This window comes from Hetaerina americana, unplaced genomic scaffold, assembly GCF_022747635.1.
Source record: "Hetaerina americana unplaced genomic scaffold, ioHetAmer1.1.p SCAF_23, whole genome shotgun sequence".
Taxonomy (NCBI): Eukaryota; Metazoa; Arthropoda; class Insecta; order Odonata; family Calopterygidae; genus Hetaerina; species Hetaerina americana.
Window position 1 is genome coordinate 4,593,828 of NW_027286797.1, and position 24,200 is coordinate 4,618,027.

General features: G+C 36.6%; 1 protein-coding gene across 1 annotated transcript in view; it reads right to left on the reverse strand.

Annotated features, from left to right (window-relative positions):
• The window catches only part of Myt1 (protein kinase, membrane associated tyrosine/threonine 1), a 41,914-nt gene extending 21,044 nt beyond the window's left edge, over positions 1 to 20,870 (reverse strand). The window contains exons 1-6 of the mRNA XM_071586539.1: positions 20,822 to 20,870; positions 14,309 to 14,417; positions 10,616 to 10,796; positions 10,311 to 10,512; positions 6,570 to 6,692; positions 6,115 to 6,310 (exon numbers count right to left, since the gene is read on the reverse strand). Coding sequence (XP_071442640.1) covers positions 6,115 to 6,310; positions 6,570 to 6,692; positions 10,311 to 10,512; positions 10,616 to 10,796; positions 14,309 to 14,417; positions 20,822 to 20,848 — 838 coding nt within the window. The 5' untranslated portion in view covers positions 20,849 to 20,870. The remainder of the gene's footprint in view (positions 1 to 6,114; positions 6,311 to 6,569; positions 6,693 to 10,310; positions 10,513 to 10,615; positions 10,797 to 14,308; positions 14,418 to 20,821) is intronic.
• Between the last annotated feature and the right edge of the window lie 3,330 nt (positions 20,871 to 24,200).

The window sequence follows — 24,200 nt, forward strand, 5'->3', positions numbered from 1 at the left end:
TTAACCCCTCAGTGTGGTTCTCAGTACATCGTACATCACAGTCAGCAGGCCTCATTTGAGGATCGACATATGCCATATGCTCTACTCTGCTCTCTTGGTTCTGTATTTTTTTCTTTGGTGCCATTGATTTTCTTTTAATCTATTGATGCCCTTGGCCTCTTAGATAATGAGTCTTGCTAATCGTTCTGTTTTGACTACATGAAAAGGAAGGGAACTAACAAGGAAGGAAGATATAAGGAAGATAAATCTAGCAGGTCAGCCCTTAGGAGATTAGAGAGTACTTTGCATTTACGCTTTGTCCTCACGTTCTGTTTTTCTATACTGCTTGATATGATCTCCATATCAAATTTCTCTGGAACAATTCATGCTTCATTCTTTCTTTTTGTTTTGTCATAATAGTGGCGAGAGCCAAAGGCCTCACCACTGTCTAGTCTCAGTTGTTAGATTTCTTTCTGGAGAAAGAGAAGTAAAAAAGCCTTGTGCATGGCTTCTAATGGATTCCAAGAGGGATAAGCTTTTTTTGAGAGTGAAGATGAAATAGAAAATTTATTGAAAGATTTGGATGGAGAAAGTGAAGTGAGAATTGGATCTGATAATGCAAGTCAGGTAAGGAAGTTTCATCGAGAGGCACTTCGTTGAAAAGGTACCGCCAACCGGGAAGAAGTCCAGGCCCCAAAGAAGATGTAAGGTGTGCTCCGCATGAGGTAAAAGGAGGAATACAGGATACTGGTGCTCCGACTGCAAGGCAGGCCTATGTTTAGAGGATTGTTTCAAATTATATCACACAAAACTGAACTTTTAGAACGGAGGTTAGAAACTTAAACGCGAATGAAGAGGTGAAAACATGAAATATTGCAGAAGTAAAATTTTTACTAAATAGAACATGCTATTTAACAAAAAGTTAATTTTCTTTAATTTAAAAATAATATTTAACAAGATATAAATTATTTTCTGCGATGCTACACACACAGATATTTAAGAAAAATTAAATACCGCGAGTAACACCCAAGCATTTAAAAACCAATATTGGCTTGAAGGGTTAAGAAAGTCATCCCCTAATGCATATTACAATGCAACAATTTCAAAGGCTGAAAATCATTCACCATGGCAAATGATTTTTACACTTTGAAATTGTTGCATTGTAAATGTGATCAGTTTAGGGCAAATTGAATTGGTTCATTCTGAAAGGAAAGATAAGGTTATTCACAATCCTAAAATATGTATAAATAATTTTCTTTACATAATTTTTTTAAGCATGGAACGCACCATCATCTTTTACATTAATTTATTCGGAAAGAACTGTTTTGCATTATGAGTAACATTCTGGAATGAATTATGCTCATTAAGCATAGTTCCACTGCAACAACATTTGTTCTGTCTCAATAATACTGCAATATTTTCAAAATTTAAGATTACTAATGATAAATGGCAATCAAATTTAAATACTAGCATATTTTAATGCAAACCTGGTTTGTCACTTTTAGTTTATGAAGAAGTTGTAAACATATTTTATGGTCTAAGAAATAGAAGAAACATTCGGCTTCTAATTTAAGTTATGCCCAGTCATCTAGATGGCAGTCGGTGGATATTTTTCAGCCTATGAGCTACAGGTAAACAAAAAAGTTTGTTTTGATTAAGATTTTTTGGTGTTGTGTTTTTATTGATAAAATTTTTTGGTATCTTTAGCTAGATGCAAGACAGGGAAAGGAACTGGCCCCCCAACCCTAATGGGTGGATTTCACATGTAGTAGGGCTTAGTGAGCTCTATCATCACCTACCAAACCGACATTCGGGTCGATTACTGTGTTTTTTAGCTTGATTCCCATGATTGCTGTCTTATATGAAAGCATTGAAATTTTATTGTCAAAACAAGTCTTTGGGTAAGTATTGATTTGTTATGCCACAATTGGATACTCATTGTTTTCCTTCTTTATATTATTATTTTCTATGCTTTTGGTCCTTACTCACATCCACTAACTACGTTTCTACTACTTCATAATAAGATGCTAATTTTCTGAATTTATCTTCAGCTATTCCAATTAAGACCATCAAATACTAAACTTAACATATTTTCACTAACAAGTCACTATAGAGTTTGAACCTCACTGAAATATTTTTATGTAAAAAATGTGTACAAAGCGAACGATAACTATGGCCGTATAAATATAATGGGAGTTATATAATCCCATTGTTTAATCCCATTATATTTAAAAAATGTATTTAATGATTTTATTGGGGCGAGATGGGGACATAATAGTCTCTTCCTACACCTAATTCCTCAACATAATATTGAAGGCAATTACTAAAACCCTAGCCCTAGGTGGAGGAAAACTAAAATTTACCTATTCGCTATAATTATCACCAATCACATAGTTGCCCTTATTCCATAGCTTGAACATTCATACAATCCCTTTCAGTTATCCAGTCATTCATCTGCACATTCATTTGCCCACTCACTGATTCATTCCTTAACTCACTTGTTTATTTGTCCACTGGATGCCTTCCTGTACTCCTATCCTGTGCTCACCCTATTTATCTATTTACCTAACTTTTATCGTGGGCTTTCATTTTAAGAATTTTTCAGCCAGGAGAAGACCAAGAGATGGGCACATTCCCGCAAATGTGGCAGCTGGAGAGTACTTCCCATGGAGATGAGCACCAACATCTTGCCACCATCACTCCAGGGAGGAGTACATACGTGCATGGTGAGCACTCTGACTGGGGCGACCATAGGCACTGTGATTAAAATTAAGGGACTCTGGGCACCATGTCACTCGGAATTCCCTCCATTGCCCGTCGCATGAGCAAGTATTCAGAGGAAGGGTGGATGGAAGTGGGATGGCTAGCTAAGCCTTACCACCACTCCGTAAATTTCTATTTACCAAACAGCAGCAGGACATGTGCATGCAATGTCTTTGAATGGTCAATGGCAGCATTGCACCATATAGGAGAGGTGGAAGAGGTAGTAACAGATGACATGTGAGATTTTAACTGCACACTGTCCCCAGGGTATGGCAGGATGGTTTGCATCAAGGGAGCATTGGGTATTGTGTGCCTTGTGCGATATCATGAGGGCAGAGGGACTTCCAAAGGCATGGAATGAGACTGGGAGTAGGGAGAGAGGAAATTAATTTTTCTTTCCCTATGATTCAGGCATAGTGTCATGGGTTGATCATATTTTTCTTGGCCAATAAACATTGTCATCACTGAAGTCTGTTCCCTGATTCAAGACCACTTCTCCCTTTCTCCGAGTCACTTTCATGATGAAAAATAGCTATGGAAGTGCCCACCATACTGGACATTCTGGAATAAATTGCTGGAAAATCCACAGAACGAGTTCTTTAAGGAAGCTGTTAAAGTCTGCAAAATTGAACCACCTCGAAACCACTTCGTATTGGAAAACCCTCAAGGTGGAAGCCAAAGCGTATGCGAGGAAAAGTAAACAGGGCCTTGCCAGAATCAATCAAAAGAAGATCGTGGCCAGTGATTCCATGCTGGTACACATCTGGCACGCATGGCCACATGAATGAGACCATTATCAATTCACTTAGCCCACTGGAGACTGAGAATGGCATGCCGACATCCACCCAACATGCCAAGGACACACCCGATGGACACAACTATGTTCGTGGACCTCACAGAGGAGTTGTGGTAGCTCACAGGGGGCAGCCATAACTTAGGAGATGCAGACATCACAGCAGTTCATTTCAAAGCATGTCTTGAACCAAAAATAACTTCAGGCATCAATGGCTTGCCAGTAGAGTTTTTGGAAACTTCTGAGAGTACTAGTGAGGCCCTTCCACAAAAATGGAGGCAACTTCTGAAAGGGTTGAATACCATTGATGATGAGGAGATTAATCATTATTCTTCTCCACAAGACTGCCACTTCATGTACCTGTTTTCCCTAACAACTAATGATGACACGATCCTGGCCAAGGCATTAACCATATGGCTCACTGGCATCATCTCCAAGAATCATCCCTCTTGATCAGGGCTTTGGGATCCCACAAGGGAGCATTCTGGGCAACACAAGGTCTGTTCAAAAAGTATCACGAATTTTGAATTTCAGCGGGTTACGTATATTTGATTTTCGATTATTTGTGGCATTATGTTGGTACTTATGTCTCTCACTAATGCCAAAAAGTTCGGCCATTTTGAATGTTCTGTTAATTGTTGAAAGCTGTTTTGCTTGGATGTGTTTTGGCTTGTCGTCGATTTTTGCCTGTTCCATAAAATGGATCAAACAATCAGAATCAAATTTTGTATGAAAAACGGATTTAGAGTGCAGATGCATTGCAATTGTTGACTGTGGCATATGGAGAAGCTACCTTGGACCAAAGCAACGTTTATCGGTGGCACAAAATGTTCTCAGAGGGCAGAGAAGATGTGAACGACGAAGAGCGTGCCAGATGCCCGAGCACTTCAACGACCGATGAAACATTGATGAAGTGAAGAAAATAGTGTGGCCAATAGTTGAATCACCATTAGAGAAGTTGCTGAGGGCCTTAACACATCGATTGGCTCGAGACATTCGATTTTTACCAATGATTTGGGAACGACATGGGTCGCCGCAAAATTTGTACCAAAATTGTTCAATTTCGACCAAAAACAGCAGCGCATTAACATTGCTAATGAGGTGTTGGACTCTGTCCGCAATGACCCAAATTTGCTCCAGAGGGTCATAACTGGTGACAAATCATGGGTTTATGGTTATGACGTGGAAACTCCCAAGCTCCCAATCATCCCAATGGAATCTGCAGCACGAGCCAAGACCAAAAAAGTGCACCAAGTTTGGTGGTGCATCATGAGTTCTTGCCACAGGGTAAAACGGTAAATTAGGAATATTACCTGCAAGTTATGCGCAATTTTTGCAAAGTAATCCACCAAAAACGCCCAGATTTGTGGAACAACAAAAATTGGCTTTCACACCATGACAACACCCCTGCTCACACATCGTTACTTGTGCGCGAATTTTTGGCCAAAAACAACACACTAATGATGCCGCAACCATCGTAATCCCCAGACCTGGCCCCCAGTGACTTTATCTTGCTCCCAAAACTGAAGAGGCCCATGAAAGGATGACGCTTGCTACAATTGATGAAAAAAGACTGCATCGAAGGAGGAGCTGAACAAGATCACAAAAATGATTTTTTTTAGAGCTTCAAGGATAGGAAAAAATGTTGCCACAAACTTAATTATAAAGGGTATTAATAATTACATTAATGGGGAATACTTCGAGAGGGACAAAATAGATATTCATGAATAAGTAAATAATTTTTGAAAAACACGAAATTCGCGATAAGTTTTGAACAGACCTAGAAAATCTGTTGGAGCGACGAGAGTGGCCAATGCCTCACCTCTCCATCGCTAATGTTGAAAGGCCACTTCAAATTTCTGTGGGAATTTGGAACAACACACTAAATATCACACTAACCACTACAATAATGCTATCACCCAGCTATTGATATGACTATGTGCCATGATATATATGTGGTTTAAGATTTTTATCAAATACATAATAGTATTTCAGCAATTTAAGTACTACACCATTGCTACTCATGGAAGGTCACTCTTGATTTTAAAATGCTTATTTAGCATGCAGTGTAATAGGCAATTTCAAGACAAGTCATCCCAAAATACGGGATTAAGCCTCTTCTCTGGTTAAGCTATTGACATAAATGGTGGTTTTTTAATTGGCATTAATTGACATAAATGTTGGTAAACATCCAGAAGTTAACAGTTTGCTTAGGTACCATAAATTTTAATAACTGTCGTACAATTTTTATTGAAAACACTAGAATTTTTCAATATAGTATACTTTCCACACCATACACACCTTTAGAAAAATCAACTTTTACAGGCGAGATTCAACCAATACACTATAAACTACAATTTATTAGGGTAAGCCCTTTCATACATATAATGGTACCTGTTTAGAATTGAAAGGTCTTATTCAAATAAATGTGGTCTGGATACAGTTATCATAAAGTGGGCATTTAGTAGTAATCGGCAATCCTTCCATATACCATTCCTTTGAACCTTATCAATGGTTATTTAAAAATTATTAATACATATTACAGAAAGTTTACTAATGTATCTAATACTATTACTTACTATCAATCCGAAGGCAAGGAATTTGACCCTTTCTCAAATTTTGCCATAGCATTCCACTTTGTGGCAAATTCACATCATAAGACAGCTCATATATTGATATTCCTAAGCTGAAGACATCTGCAGACTTAGAAAAATTTTCATTCAAGACTTCAGGAGCCAAGTATCTAGGATCACCATCCATAAAATCTTTACAGATCTATTGTAGAAGAGAAAAAAATAATTACTTACGTTGTCTAGGTAAGAAAACTATAAACACAGTAATCAACCCTGGGTCTAGGTAAGTTCTATGTTAATACAATAGGATAATGTACTAAAATATTAGAATTATAAACTTAATTATAAGGGATATTAGCAATTACAGCTCATTTTAAGAAGTATCCTATAGCATGCATGGCTATATTATTGACGAATTTCAACTGGAAAAAGAATTTATAGTAATATTTATGAGCCCATACCTGTGAGCAGTCTAATGAAATGCCAAAATCACTCAACTTAAAGGAACCATCATTTGCCATTAGAATATTGTCTAATTTGATATCGAGATGCATTATATCCAAGTCATGTAGATGTCTTAGGGCCTATGAGGGAAAAAGACAAAAATGAGTAACAACACTTAATCTTCACACAAAAAAGCTAATGAAATCCTCCCAAGGAATACGAATGCCAAATGAAAATAAAGCACCAGGTAAGATTCACATCAAAACTGCAAATTCATATATATATAGACACACCCTTCAATGAGAGTGTGGAAATATTATTTGTAATGTGCCAGGAAACTGCATCAAAGCAACAATCACTCATATCACCAAATGCCATATTGACATAAATTGAGCATTTAACACCTGAAAGTTACCATTTAACAAGCAATTCTCATAATATTTATGCATTGTAAAGGATTGTGGATACATGCTGTAACTGATAATAGTTAATGCTCTAAGTGCTAGTGGTTTGATGTCATGGACACTTGATTCTATCTTAAATGAATTGACAAGCTTGAGTGGGGCCTAATCAGCAGTCAGTCTGTAGGTGCACAGTACACAGGCAACCATAAGTGATCCAAAGTTAAAAACAAATAAATTACAAACAGATTATTCCACATCAATTCAACTATCAAATTGGCAGAAATCTCAGAATTTGTTCGAACATCAAACATCAATTGTTAAGAACCAAAAACTGAATTCTTTGATTTTTTACCATATTTCCCATAAGACACACTGTGTCTTATATGTGTGTGTGTGTGTACTATATAAGGCACACAAGACTCACCGAGGTTTTTCAGGTTAGAATGAATGAAAAATACTGGCATATGCCAGAAAAGATCAAAGTATTTTGATGTTAATACTAAATATGAAGACAAATGAATTGTTGCATTAAAAAAGAAGCAGATACACGCAATATCAATCAATCAAAAATCAATATTTATTCATCGTAAAATCCAAGATATTCGTCATCACTGAGCCAAAATGCCTTTCAGCTGACTTTTTTCTATGTTCAGAACCATAAATCATGAATTCTACTCTAAATGCAATTTTGTAAGATAATTTTCCCACTTAAAATCCAATGCGGTTATTATCATCTTATTTCATGCAATGCTTATTTTCTGTTATTATTTTCATGGTATCCAAATCTGTATTAAAAGCAACTATTTTCTTTGCTTTTATGACAAACTTAAAATACTTTAGGTTAAATGTCTATGGACTCCACGTTAATCCAGAGAAATACCATGTATGTATGTACTGTTAATCACAAAATTTTTATGATGGATAGTACAGAGAAAATCAGTCCTGGCAACTTCGGGACTTGGCCGAATCAGGCGTGTGTCATACCCAGCAGCGGGAGAGGCAAGGCTTCCAGTCGTCATCTGATAAAATGCTTGAAAAGCAAAAATGACAGCAGCAGCATAGGGGAAGCAGAAGTAGACTGGATTAGTTAGAAGAGTATCTTGGAAATTTAGGACAATGTTGAGGATGGAAAAATTAGAGAATATAAAGCAAGAGATGGAAAGAGGAAATATAGATGCTTCAGGGCTACATGAGGTGAGATGGAAGGATAGTGGGGATTACTGGAGTGATAGTTATAGAGTAATATACAGTGGAGAGGACGCGAGCAAGCCAGTGCTTCCAATAACCTTGAATAAAAAGGTAGGAAGAAGTGTAGTCAATATAGAGCTAGTACCAGATAGATAATTACTAGTAGAGGTAATAGCAGAACCGATGAACTTGGTCATTGTTCAGGCATACATGCCACCAAGCAATTATAGGAAGGAAGAAACTGATAGGGTATGCAATCAGTTCAGAGGATATAATAGAATGCATTCCTGCAGGGAAAGATTTGATAGTGATGGGGATTGGAATGTGATATTAGGCAAAGGAAGAGATGGTGTTGAGGTAGGGGACTATGGTTTAGGTACGAGGAATAACCATGGGGGGAAGCAATAGAGTTCTGCAAGAGACAGGGGTTAGTCATCACCAAATCTTAGTTTAGACCCCACAAAAGAAGTAGGAATGCATGGAAAATGCCACATGACTCAGAAAGGTATCAATTTCGCGGGAGCGGACTCCAATTACAATTTAGTAACTGTGAAATATAGCATCTGATTCAAAAAAGCAGAGGATGGAGGTTAGGAAATTGAATATAGAAGTATTAACTGAATTGAAACGGCAGGAGTGTAAGCAGGCAGCACAGAATATCATGCGGAAGGGAAAGGAGCTAAGTTCTATCAAAAACAATGGGAATATATCAAAAAGAGTTTATCGAAAGCCGCAAAAGAAATTATTTATCTAATTTAATGAATTAATACAGGCGGGTTTGAGACTTTCCAGGATACAGTGCTTGGATCCAGACAAATGAAACATTTGTTTAGAAGCATATTTATTACAAAAAATACAAATGAAAATGAAAATCCTTTAACACACAAGTAGTGGTATCTGTCAAGAGTAACAGTACTCAATGTAACCCCCTTCAGCTCCAATGACCGCCTCCAATCTTGTCCTGAATTGATCACACGCACTCTTTGAAACAGCGCTGCCCATATTCGCAAATGCAGCTACAATAGCAGTGCGCAGAGATGCGACATTAGGGTGCCTCGTCTTATTGGTGTCTTCCCGAGGCCACAGTTACTATCCACGGTTTCACAACATTCTTCAAAATTTGCAGATAGACTTCTTTCATGATCTCTTTTCAAAGAAACGTGGCGGCATGATATCACCCTCACTGGACACAACACCTAGGACTTGAACACTAGCTGGAAATTTTGTTTGTGCAACAATCGGGACATCCTCGGGATCGTGGGTGAGCCAGCGATCATTTTTCTGGTTGATCTTTGAATCAATGGTGGAAATTTTTTTATCAGAAAAGAATCTGATTTGCCCCACAGCTTGATTGCTTGGTCGCATGCATATCTGAACAATGGCCAAGTTCATCGGTTCCACTGTTACCTCTAATAGTAATTATCTATCTGGTGCTTGCTCTATATTGACTACACTTCTTTCTATCTTTCTATTCAATATTATTGGAAGCACTTGCTTGCTCTCGTCCCCTCCACTGTATATTACCCTATAACTATCACTCCAGTAATCCCCATTACCTCCCATCTCACCTCATGTAGCCCTGAAGCATCTATATTTCCTCTTTCCATCTCTTGCTTTTTACTCTCTAATTTTTCCATCCTCAACATTGCCCTATCTTTCCAAGTTCCTCTTGTAACTAATTCAGTCTTCTTCTGCATCCTCCATGCTGCTGCAGTCACTTCAGCTTTTTAAGCATTTTGTGAGATGACAACTGTGAAAGCCTAAACCATGGGACCCTAAGTGCCATTCAGAGCTTGCACGCACACCCTTAAGGGCCTTCCGGAAATCGCCCGCCAGGGAGTCATCGAGTCGTGGAAAAGCCACTGGCATAAGTGTGTCGATGCACAAGAGTTGTACTATGAGGCATTGTAGAAAAATCTATTTTTCCATAACTTTTCCTGATACATTTTATGCAAACCTTGCACAATAAAAATCAGCAGGTAGCAGCCCCTTAACCCCGGGAAAAGAGTGCGTAGGAAACCCATTATTTAGCCTTTTAGAAATATAATAACCTTCAAAGCTCAAAATATTTAAGAGTGCAAGTGTGAAGCTTTAAGCTAGTACTTAAGGGAGCATACTGGAAAGCAAACTGATATTTAAAAAAGCATTTAAAATGCCATCTCTTACCAATGCAATATCCGTTAGTATGTTCCATATCATTTTTTCAGGAATCTTATGATGAGACAATGTATATTCAGCAAGGCTTAATTCACAAAGCTCCAGCTGTAAAAAGAGATAACCATTCTCTTCCCAAGCTCGATACATCTGAATACAATTTGGATGTTTTGGAATTCTCTCCAATCGTTCAACTTCTATCAGTTTCCGCTTCCTGAGGAAAAGATTGTTCATTAGTATTACAGTATTTGTACTCTAGTAATAAATAAAGACTATGCATGAGTTGCTTTCACTAACATTAATAGAGGAAAACTTACTTATCCATGGTATTTCGAAATCTTTCTCTGGATTTCTTAATAGCATAAAGTTTACCATCTTCAAGGCTATTAACCTTAAAGACTACACCAAAGCAACCATGGCCTATACAACTGAGAACTTCAAAACATTGCTCCAGATAGGAAATGCTTGAATTTCTATCATAACATTGAGAGAGAGAGTCTAAAACTGTCAAGGAGAGATCTTCCAACATATCAGTTCCATTAATAAATGGTTAAAATTATAGCAACAACATAATCTTACCAGGGACATGCACCAAATCAAGATCTATACAACTAATGACTGATTATTCCATAGTTAGGCTAGTGCTCATCCTGCTCAACCATCTTCAGAGCCTATCAACATCAATGTTAGTTAGCTACATTTCACCATTCTGGTCTCTTCTCAGAGAGCATGAGACCAATTTTTTATTACATTCCCCATTATTTATTTTCACATTTTTATAGCCTTTTTCTAAATAGTATGTTCAATGTGCTCATCTCTCTTTTTTACCGCAGCATTTTCAACATATTCCACCCTTCTCCTAACCTTTATTAAAGTTGCTGATTTACTCAATCCAATCAGTCTTCCTCATTCTTCAGTAACACCAATTTCCATCATGTCCTTCCTAATGTGACAGCAGCAATTCATTTCATTAACACCTTTGTCTTCCCATGACCATAGTAACATTTACATTATTCCACCGATGCAATTGCATCCATAACAGTTTTCTGCCTTGAAAGAAGCCTAGAGTTCTGGAGACTCTCAATACTTCCATTATTAACCTTGAAATAGGTGAGTTTCTCATCATCTTAAATTGAAATGAGACTTAAGCATGTATTTCATATTCTGATTTAATAATTCATTTCTTGTTTCTTTAATTTCTTCATTCTTAATTTCCCTTAACAATAGCACAGAACCAATTCATATTGTTAACAGAGATTCTACTGTAACAGATTACAGTGCATATTGAGAAAAATGATGCAACCATTTCTGTTAACATCTTCTGTATACAAATTAATTTCAAAGCACGTGTCATCTGATAATGATGATGCCAAGTTGAAATTAAATAATGCAACATTAAGATGCAATGTCACATTAATCAAATATCATTAATTTCAGAGCCAAGTCTATTGATCTTATATTCTTGAGGAGTTATTCCCTAACTTGTAAGTCGCCCAACGCTGTTCTTCAACTGGCATCAAGATAGCATCAGTAAACGGCATCAGTTACGACCAATGCCACAAAAGAATTAATGAAGAGTTAAGTCATTGCCTTCTAAGTGACGCTACAACTTGATTGAAGGTTGACAAAAGAAAAAGGTTTTCTTTCAATCAACGGCATAGGTTGAAATGATTTAAAGCAATCGGAAATACAGCAGGTACGGATAATTTATGGTCATGGAATAGTTTGATTTACATATTCGCAAGTTCATTTTTTAAAGTCATATAAATAATATTTACCTAGCATTTTACTAATACTTATCATTTTCATATCATGGATAGTTTATGGAAGGTAATAGAGTCTGATATGAAATTTGAAACAAGAAATCTTTGGCATATTTTGTAGCCGTACTCATCCATTTACCTCTGCAAACATCACTCATGCCACAAGTCATTAAATAAATAAGATTCGAATACGGAATCGCATTAAAAGGAAAATCAACTTTAAAAAACCGTGGAGGTGAGTAATTTTCTTTCAAATCGAAACTCAAGAACCTTCTAATGAAATGTTATTATTCATGAAATTGATTTTTAAATGACAAGCAATTGTACGTAGTACATTGTATTTTTACTGCATACTCTAATGTATGCGTTCTTTCTCAAATATGCTCATAACATTGAAATGCACTCGTATTTTGTACTTTTATTTGTACTTTCTGACCTACATGATATTCATGACCAGTGAGCAATATAAATACTATTATTACCGTTCTAAAAGTTAAAGACTAGCTTTCTGGCTCGAATGTGCTACCAAACAACTCGCAGGTACACAATCTCCAACCATAAATCATTGTTCGAGCAGAAGTGGCTTTTGTACAAAATGCTATTTTGTTAAATTTATCAAACATTAATTAATTCAAAATTCACTCCACAGAAATATCAAATGATTACGTTATATGGCTACATTTCGTCCAATAACGAAAACTAATTTTTAAAAATTAATGATTGTCAAATAATCTTATGTAGTGACAACATTGCAATTTGGAACTTATCGAATTTCTTCAATAAGCTCATTTACGAGTTTGAAGTTGCAGATTGGTGAAATCTGAGGTATGCCTCAAATTGCTGGCATGGGTATATAGTTATACAGTGTTACGATCGTTATTGTTTGATAATCCAACAGTTAAGGTAGAGTTTCTGGATAGACACTGCCTAGAAAACAGTATAAAACTGCTTGATGATGAGAATATTCACTTGCCTCTTCTACCAAAATAACCTGACATACAACACAACAATAAGCCCCTCTTTAATAGCACATACTTCATTCATTTCGTCGGACTTCCCAATTCTTTTCTTTGCCTTTTTCTCACTTACCTAACTAACGTTCTCCCCACAATCACAGTCTTCAATATTCATAGAGAACTAAAAAACTGACTAAATCTTCATCAAACACTACGAAATGATTTGATTGATCTCATAGGCTTCTATTTAGAATTATTAAAACTCATATTTTCAAGTATGTAGCCAGTGAATAAAAATCAGCCACATTAATCTCTGAATTCGCTTCAAATCTCATGTTTACATTGTGTTCTGCATGAAGATTTTGACAAATCACTACCACAAAGCAATGCACTTGTCAATGCTATTTCAGCGATGCCATTATGTCATGGGCTCCACATCCCGACACTCAATCCATCCAGCATCCAGATTAGCATTCAGAAATGGCACCGGCACCTTTTACGGAATAATTTCTGGTTCCATTTCATGTAGCCAATGCCATAATGGCATCCTTACGCAAATGGCATCGGGCACTATTGTTAGGAAAATAAACCCCTCAGTGCCATTAACATTAACAGATTAAAGTTGAAGCAAGTCAATAAAAGATAAAAATTATATCAAGTTGGCTAAATTTATGCATTATTGAAAAAGGATTGGTATCTGCAAATCATACATTGCTTCATAAGAAGTGGATTGTTCAGGAATGATTCACTTCTACAATGCCTCAGAAACTACATTAGTATTTAGAGAAGCATTTTTAGGGCTAATCAAAAGTTTGTCAAATGAATTCCCAACTGTCTAGAGTACAACAAAGATCTCATTTCCTATTTAGATGCTGTTGCACAGCAGATAAGGTAAAGATTTCCCTACTGCATAACATACGACTAAATATCAGTATATTAATAATACTGATTGTATTCAATGGCATACAAATAATTTTGTCAGGAAAATTGAAAATAGATTTATCTGTTGATATATTTTATGTCATATGTATGATCTAAGACAAATTCTTTTCATTAGACGATATTATTTGTTTGATAGCCATTTGTTTTATATTTTATACCTTTTCTTTGCCTAACCTTTACGTTCTTACCTTTGGTTTAAAAGGAGTTTACTTTTCAATGTGTTCCATATTTAACATGTTATTCTTTCGTTTTAAGAAAAGGGACCTACCCTGTTAATATGTATATTAAAATTATTTTAGTCAACCTTGGTCGTCATCAATAAAAGACGACTAAACAAAGTAAAGGATACTGTCATTTGTTGAAAATGATACTGCTCGAGCACCAGATGGAGACAAAAATGTCAGGTGGGATTTTCTTGGACGCAATGGCACAGGTTTCCGGAGTGGAAAGGCATTATTCTGCAGGGTAAAAATAAATAAATCAATTAAAAAAAGAAAACAAAATAATTTGTACCTCTTAAATTTAGATGCAACGCCAAGTAAATCAGTTCATATAAATATGTTATTCAACGGATTCAGGCGAGATGTAGTGGAAGTTTGTCATGATGAGAAAAAAAAAATTTGCACTTTCCCACAGATTTATTTGTAACGTAAAACGCATTTCAGTTCATCGAACCATCTTCAGGGGCAAGACAAGATTCAACATGTGATACATCATATTTATGCCTGTCTGAGGAAGGAGGGGGGGGAGAAAAGAGTGAGGAGTGAGGAAGGCGGGGACAAAGACGGGAAATATGGAAAACCTAAAGAAACAGAGAAACTAAAGAAATTGAGGGAAAAAGGGGGGGGGAGTTGAAGGACTTGTGGTCATTATTTGAGAGGATGGTGGCAGGTAGCTGGTGTCCTGGTGGTAGGAAGGAGGGAAGAATGAAGAAGGGTTAAGCGGGAGGGAGGCGTCGAAGGGTTGGAGGCAGGCTGAGGGATGAGGTATAAGTGATTCTAAGTAGGACATTATCAGGAAGGGCTGTTGGATGCACATTGAGAGTGGAGGGTGGTAGGGTGGTTGGGTGGGAAAATACACGAATAGTGGAGTCAACAGGAGAGAGAGAGTTTCACTTTTTACTGTAGAAACGGGATTCTAAGGAGAGGAGAGTGGTTTACAAAAATATTGCCGTTTAACGGATCATTCATATTTAATTTTACAATTTCAAGTAGCTCTAAGATATCAAGTCTTTTGCCCTTGTTTTCGTAGTGTATAATTTCCAGATTAAATTTACAAGATTGGGATAATTGTAGTAGATGCTTAGCTATGAGTGATGTTTCTTCAATAGTCCTTCAGCATGCATGCTTTTATTTCATGCTTTCATGCTCTTTTATTCTGGTTTTGAAACTTCTTCCAGTAAGGCCTATGTAGCACATATCACAGGAATCACACTTCACCTTGCAAATGCCGCATTGTAAAAGGGATTCTAATTTGTCTTTGTTGGGGCAAAGGATTTTTCCGATAGCATCCGGATTATGAAATGAGATATTGAATTTTATTTTATTACATTTTCGGGCAATCTTATTAGAAAGATCACCCACAAACAATAGACAACACCACTTTTTGGGCTTTTCTTGTGTTGGACAGTGAGAGCATAACTGTGAAATAGCTTTAAATTGTAATTTTTCTTTAAATGATTGGTGACAATATTTACATCATAGCAATTGGATACTACTGTTTATTTTATAGTGTCCAGCTCATGGGTGAAATTTTTTATAGTTAGGGGTAAATTAACAAGTTGGATGTTTAAATGAATGAAAGACTGACGGTTTCTGGTTCGTAGGGGGACAGGAATCGGCTGGGATGATCACATCACTGTAACATGGTTTCCTGTATATTAGAAAACTATGTTTATCATCTATGATGGATATGTTAAGGTCAAGAAAGTTCAACTCTTTCCCAGAATAGATTCCCATGGTAAACTTAACTTTGGGGTGTTGAGCATATAAAAAACTGAGTAAACCGTCTAATTGTCTTATACTCCCAGTCTAACAGCAGATGACATTGTCCAGATAGCGATACCAGTAGAAAATATTAGTTAGGATAAGATAGCCAGAGTTAAATAATTATGATTCTAAATAGTCCATAAACATTTCTTCTAATGGAGTGGGACAGAGGAAATCCCATTGCTAATTCATTTGTTTGATGGTAGAACTTATTGAATAAAAAATAGTTCCGGTTGGCACACAGTTCCATGCACAGATGGAGTTCTTTCGTAAACACAGGGTTATGTCAGGGTCTCTCAGTAAATCCTTGGTGAGTAGCAAAGTTTTTGAATGGGCACAGAAGTAAATAAATTTTTTACGTCTAAGGAAACTAGTTTGGAGTTGGGAGGCAAAGAGAGATGGTGAAGATTATGTGTTAAGTGATGGAATTCTTAACACTATATTTTGCTGAAAATCTAGTCGATTGTCTAAAGATGGTATTCAGTTTGGAGGCTAATTTGTATGATGGTGAGCCTATGCATGATACCAATGGGCAAACAGGTGTTCCATCCTAATGAATTTTCAGGAGGCCATAAAATCTAGGAGGTAGAGGATATATTTGTAATAGTTTCTTCTTTTCATTTTCTGAGAACAATTGAGCATGTGGATAAAGATACTTTTAGACTTTTTTGGAACCTACCAGTTGGGCCACGGAGGAGGATCACAAAGGAGTTATCTGTCAAAACATTGCCATAATTTTCAATATAAGAAGATTTGTTTAAGATTATCATGCTATCTTTATCTGCTTTAGAGATGATCAGGTTTTCTTTTTCTCTTCCCTGCTTGATGGATCTTAACACATTGTTATATTGTAGGTTCACTATCTCGAGGTGGGAACGGTCTCGGTTGTCAAGATGGGAGGTGATTATATGGGCAACATCTTGTTTAATGCCTGCACGTTCCCCATTCAGGGTGACTTCACAGTCCACCATCAAAGATTTTAAGGGTCATTGTGTCAGAGGCTGAGTAGGGACAGCCCTCAAGCCTTTTTGCTGCAGTTCACACTCAGAGCTGATGAAGGAAGAATCAGATAAGTTTACTTCAGGATGACACCATAAATCACTTTTGAGATCACACTTGGGAGAATGTACATACAAAAGGTACGTTACAAATAAATCTGGGGAAAAGGGTAAATTTTGTTTCTCTCATAAGTTCATTTAAAGACTGTGTGTGCTTTTCGATGCCATTTTTAGAAATAATTACATCATAGAATGAAATGCATGACATAACGGACATAAAGTAGCACCATCTCATGAAATAGCTTCCAAAGACTTCTCAAAATTTCATTAATATATAACATGACCATATCAAAGGTAAGTCATGGCTTGAATGATGAATAAATAGTAGTAGTATTTAGGGGAGGCGACCGACTGCTAAGGTCATTTGCACCATTAGTGATGGACAGGAGAGGATGAAGGGTGGAGGGAAACCCGGTGTTGGCATTAGCCTAATCTTAATGAAAACATCTAGGCGTTTGCAGCTTAATGTCCCACCCGAGGAACTCACTGAAAGTGCCCTCCACAAAGCACCTCTAGTAGAGATCAAGATGCCAAAAAATATTCTACGCCACCAGGATTCGAACCCAGGCCCTCTGGGTGGGAAGCCAGGATGATATCCACCATACCATCTTGATCCCCGATGAATAAATCAATATAATGGTAACCTACCTATTAAATACAGGTTTTAGGCTGCCTCAAACAATTAATATATAGTATTACTCCTATACCACTATATTATATACGTATCACTTGACAACCTGAAAGTTGATGAGTTAAACAATGTCCATTATTGTAATGGAAATAGAGTAAAACAGTGAACATTATAAATGAAAGGACATATTAATACTTTTGCTGAATTATATGCTGTCAATGAAATTTCTAATTATGCTCAAGAGGGGAATCACAAAACCACGGATGAATTCAATTTTGAAGTTTTTTAGATGATGCAGGGAAGCACTTGCTCGACTGCAGGCTAACCTTCTCAACCTGAATCTTTGTTTTGTGACAGCACATCAAGAGAATGGCAAGGTAGGCCTTCATGGGACACTTTCCATGTACAGACTCACACGAGATAGCAACTGACATATGATATCACACAGTCCAGTCGAGCTTTTACTTAAAAAGCCCCTTTTCATTAATCTTCTAAGGCATTTTTAGCAATAAGTTGTATATTCAATGCAAAAGTTTAGGACACTAGAAGCCCTTTGTACCAATTATGATCCACATAGCTGTTCACAACTTTCAGGCTTCATGTTGACCTTAATCAACTCGCACAGTACTGGACATAGACATGATTTCTCTTTCCACATAATTGAAGAGAAGATTTCTGAGGATTACAATCTTGGCATGAAAGAACAGTGCATTTTGCCTCAGAATCTGGAACAAAGGCAGAAAGATTTTGGACTAATGTCCAATCATGTTGAAAATTGGCGTTTGGGCATCAGAAATGATCCAAGCAAGTTTGCCTCAAAAGCATCAAATGCCTTAGAGACAAACTCATCTGCAGTTGATTTATTGGGAACTTAGTTCCTTTGGATTCTTTCAAACCTTGGAACATCTGACGGAACCTAAATGGCTTAATCTGAACACAGACAAGCAATGAGAAATATGGATAGGAATATTTCATTTTATTTAGCTGAAACTATAAAGAGAAGATATATTCATTTTCTTACAGCAGCAGTAATGGGATCTCTCAAGGAAGATGTTGCCACAGGTGACTTGTGTGAAATAACATTGCCTCGCTGATGAGAACTTGACGAAACTGTGGAGGATTTCCATAAAGGTACTGAGAATCAAGTTCATTAGGGCAACATACTCCTTAAATGCTGCGTGAGCATGTCACTTACATGGCCATCCGTACAACCGGGCAGAGCTCCATAAAAGTGTTAAGCAGATGAATGTACAAGGTGAAGCTCCAGCCTGTCAATTATTTACGGATGACAACAATTCCAAGGCATCAACTAATGTCATGGTAGTGGGTCCCTCATCTGTGGGGCTACCTGCTGGATATATGAATCCCTCAAGTCCAAAGCTTGGATGATCATTAACTGCAGAGTTGGAGGGTTTGCTGACTTCATGACTGTAAGCCTCACTACATTTTTTGACTTGATTTTGCTGCAAACTAAATACTTGTCTTTATAGTGGCCACCCAGGAGACATTGAAGCTATGATGCACAACAAGGACTGAGTATCTTTAACTGTATTCAGCTCCAAGGAAATGTTTGAGTTTTTTAACTTGGTCGAAAAATAACCGAGATACAGAATAAATGTTCTAGCATAAGAACATCTAAAAAGGCAATTGAAAGAAGTTTATTATCATGAAAGCATCCATTGCCATTTTATTGATCATATCCTCCATGTAAGATTTCTCACCATGACTAAAATAATTCAAGTACAAGTCCCAAAAAATTTGAGGAACTGGATTGTTGGATTGATTTTTAGGCAACAGTTTTAATAAGAGGGCTCGAGAGCAGGGAACAGATTTTACCATGAAACTTAAGCGAACAGGTTTTATTTTTCATTTAATGGTAAGATATTTTCTCTTAAACTCATGTTTGATACCATAAGCTATGCAGACTCATTAAACTGGAGCATAATGCAGAAGTATTAACAGAATGTAAGATCACTTTATGGTAGAAAAGGCTGGTAGTCATTTATGAAAATAATAAATAAAAGAGTACCTAGAATGAACGCTTGTAGGACCACATGTTTGACACAAGCTCATTAGCTCCATGAATATTAACACCAGCCTTACGTTTAGTATTTATTTACCTTAAGTTTCATATTTCTTTAAACTATTAGCTCGGGCTGGGTAGATAAGAAATTATGCAGGCTGAGACATTGCCATTTATTCTCTGCCATTCTGCCACTTGGATTTGGTTTAGAAAACAGAATGTATCATTTAAGGTGTTGAAAGCCTTTGAAAGGTTAAAGATCTCTTTCTAGAAAAGTTAATTACCTCTTTCTGGTGTGATATACCCGAAACTATTCCACTAAAGAGCTGAAAGACAGCAAGAACGGTTGATTTTCCATTAATGAAGCCTTGCGAGGAAGAATGCATAAAGTCAAATTGGCATGAGTGATTCCACATACGACTATTAAAACGTTTTTCAAAAATTTTGAGAAAAAAGGAAGTAATCGCATCGTAAGTCCAAAATTCATTATACAATACACAATTCACCTTAGTGACCTGGATTGTCACAGAGATTTCCAGATTTTGGGAAAATGAACATTACAGATTGATAGATTAAAGATGTCGGATGGGGTAGAAATGAACTAAGTAGATTGCTTAACAATGGGCATACGTACCCCATCATTACCAACAGGCCAGATACAGCAAAATATTGCATAATATGTTTGACCTCAATGGAGTGAGATAGCATGAGAAATATTGAGGCAGAAGTATTTGCATTTCCGCCTGGACGTAATAGTAACTAGTATGGTTATCGACTAGGCAAAATTAATCATTAGTAATGCCTAAAGGCTTTTAAACTGGAATGTAATTGAACTTAATGAAAGGAGAGTGTTGCTGGTGGAATTACCTACTTCACATTATCCACCGAAATTGTATTAACATGAGCACCACCCAAGAAAATCAAGATACGCCGAGGCGCGCCTAAAATGATACATATAGTTATTTATTCATATAATTTTTCAAAGCCATAAGTTGTGCTTAAGTAGAAAGCCATCCCATTCATAATATATAGGCTCCCCATAATACAATGATGATACCTTAAAAATTAATGGTAATTATTATGTGCCTAAATTAGAGGCTGTGACATAATGGTCCAACATACTTTAGAATCGTAAAACACGTTTAAAATAAAACAAGCCAACCTCTTTTGTTGTAAAGTCCTCGCTCATCCTTGTGTCCACTCTCGTAAGTGAGTTTACACTGTTCTCTCATTGGAACCAATCAATGAGGGCGTCCTTTGTAATGAAACCAGGCTAGAGTGAGTGACCGGCCCATTTTTTGGCCTTATTGTGGACCACCTATGACTGAGAAACATAACTAAGTGATGTCGACAGACCCTTCTCAATAAGGAGGTGGGAGAGAGTAGCTTCTTCCCGGGAAAGGATGAAATTTCGCTTCAAACTGAATCTCGCTAGCTTCGAATTAAGCTGAGCTTTCTGTGATCTTTCCCTGTTGAATATTCCATTAATCAACAATGGCACGTAGAAGATGTTGCACGTTCGGTTGTGTCTCAAGAGGCGGAAAACAATTCAACTTTCCGAGGGTATTTGTGAGGTAAGTTGGGTAATCCGATTCAAACCTCACGGAATCACGCGCATATGTTGTCAGTCAATGATGGAATCTCTTTTAGCTTAAATTATCATCAGAATTTGATCTGTAGGGTAACTATACTCGCGCGGAAGTCAGTTAATGAAGACTTGGTTATACTTGCCTCGGCTATTAAAATACTGGATCTACCTGCAGCGTGTTCTGAAATTGTTACTGTACCTATACAATTCCATTTTAATATGTGTATTTTGCCCTACATGTTGGCTCAGATCGTGATAGTGATTGATATGCCGCAGGATTCATTTCTCTAAATTTTTGTTATTTTTACATTAGGATGACTCGGCAGGCCAATTGCCGTTATGGCTTTGTTAATGTTTCGGAATATAAGCCTGACATTCACACTTAGAATTCAGTGTGATTTGTAAATAATTTACAATATTTATAACTTCACCTTACATATAATTACTTTTATGTATGTGTATTCATTCTCCCATGTTGTCCGTTTTTCAATCGTGTGCTTTTAAGGGAACCACGTCAATTACTGCGTAGATGAAATGAGATCACAAAAATATTGCGAGCGATTAATAGGGAATAATGGTTTGTTGCGGACATGATTGATAAATTGCAGTGGCCGCCACCAAATAAAAGCTGTTTTCGAGCATTGCTTATTTTTGATGAGTTAACCATGTGATTTAAATTACCTTCAAAAGTTAATCACTTCACACTGCAATCTTTTTTACAATATCATGGTTCAAAATTGATATTTTAGATTACCTGTTTCTACTGTTCTTATAATCTGATTAACAATGATAATTTTGTGTGTGATGTATGTCCTTCATTTATCATGTTTCGTTTATTTAGCCTCTAACCTCACAGAGGCTCTTATATCCCAACATAATTCCAGAAAATGAACGTTAAATTAGCGGTGCAAATTTTTAGTAATCATGTTGCCACAGGAGTACATGCATTAGTTAGAAAAGGTGAGGCATTAGACTTTTTTTCTCATATATTAACTCTTTCTTTAAGTGGAATTTACTGTTTATTAGCCTCATGTACATCTTTCTTTTGTTCTTGTAGATGTTTTGGGCATGGATGAGCTGGCTACAGCATAATTCCTATTGGAAGTGGATTGTTCTTTTGGCAGCAAAAATGGGAAAATGGATGGCCAATGCTGGAAACCTTTGAAGTTGGTCATCAGGAATAGGAGTCTTCATTTGGATCACTGTCAATCAACCCTTGCAAAAATCAGGAAAGGAAAAGGTAATCAACCGTCTGCTGCAGGATTGATGGTTAAAACCATAACAACGATAATACTGTTGTGGGGTTCACTGAAAACTAAGCAGTTCTGGAATATCAGTACAAGAACCCTTAATCAAGATCCCGAGGAAAATGTTTTCAATATTATTGGGCAAATAAGGGAACAATGACAACCCTAATTCACACCAGTTCTGGACAGCATTGAAAACTGCCGGAATTGATGATTTGCTTTCCAATCAGACCCAAAGAAATATGATAGATGATGTCTGTGATCTTTTGACTGACTTATCCTCTCTTTTTCATGATTATATTCAATACAGTACCAGAGAACCAGCTGACGTCAAAGGAAAGGAATTGATGTTAAGCAGCAAAATAAATAGGCTCAGCTGCATGTGGGTGCTCATGTGGTGCAGATATATTTCAAGGTTCATCCTAGTGATTAATGTGAAGCAACCCTTACAACAGAACATAATTATTACAGGATACCATTGTATATCTTCTGTTAGATGATGACCAACAAAACACAACTCTTCCCCTTGGAGAACTTCTTTTTGCTATTAGTCAAGGCATCACTGCAGCTTGGCATGAATTAATACAATAGGTCATAGGAAAAATTTGGCCAATTTGAGAAACCCAATACTGTCAGAAGCAGTTGATTTGCAATTTTTCAGGTGACCCTCTCATAGACTTGGCTTTAAGTATCCATTAAGCAGTTTTGTACAGAGATGAATTAAATGAACTTATTAATTATTTTTACCTTGACTCTCTCCAAGAAACCTGGGAATTAATTCACTCTTTGTTTTTAATTCTTAAGGCATTTCCTTTCATTTATTTTTAAGACTGGATATGAATAATATTGGCTTAAATTTTTTGCAGTTGATATGTTTTTATCCAATGCTGTGTCTATCACATTATTCAGGCAGTGCACAATATACATGCACTACTTAACGATAGTTTCATATGCTTACTGGGGATCTTTTTCCACTTCGGGTTGCGAGCATGACAAATGCTCGCAACCCTAAGAACTCAGCTGATAACCTCTTGGATGGTAGTGGAGTATTCAGCAATAATATTTGTTTTTGATCACATTATTTGTGATGCCATCATTTTAAATTACTTTCATGGTGATATTTTGTACATTTTCATATGTCCACGATTCCTCGTAAAATTCCACAATTCTAAAATAATTCTTTTTCTATACCGCAGAGCTGAGCTAGGTTTAAGAAAATAAGGCAATATATTTGGATTATTTTATTGCTGCTGATCCAAAATTGGCATTCCTTTTGTGAATATTTGTTGTTAATATAGGCATTTAAATGTGAGGTACATTTTTCAATTCATAATTTGTAGTTTTTGAATGTAACTCGTTTGAGCTTCTCCGTTCAATAAATATATAATGGCCAATGTGGAGGTTTTTCTTTCCTGCAAACATCACCTTAATTATTTCCAGATGTTGGGGCTTTGTTTTGGACTTAAATTTTAATAAATAATTGGAAAAATGCGACGAACATTTATTTTCATTTACTTTTTCCGTTGTCACTGACAGAATAATCTAGCCTATTCATGGAAATAACAAGAACGAGGATTAATATTAAGAATATAATTATTTTTATATGCATAAAATCATATTTACTTCTTAAGTGTAAATATAACAGTAGCTTCTTATGTTAAATAGCCGTCAATAGTAACGACTGATTCATTAATCTCTCTAGTGTG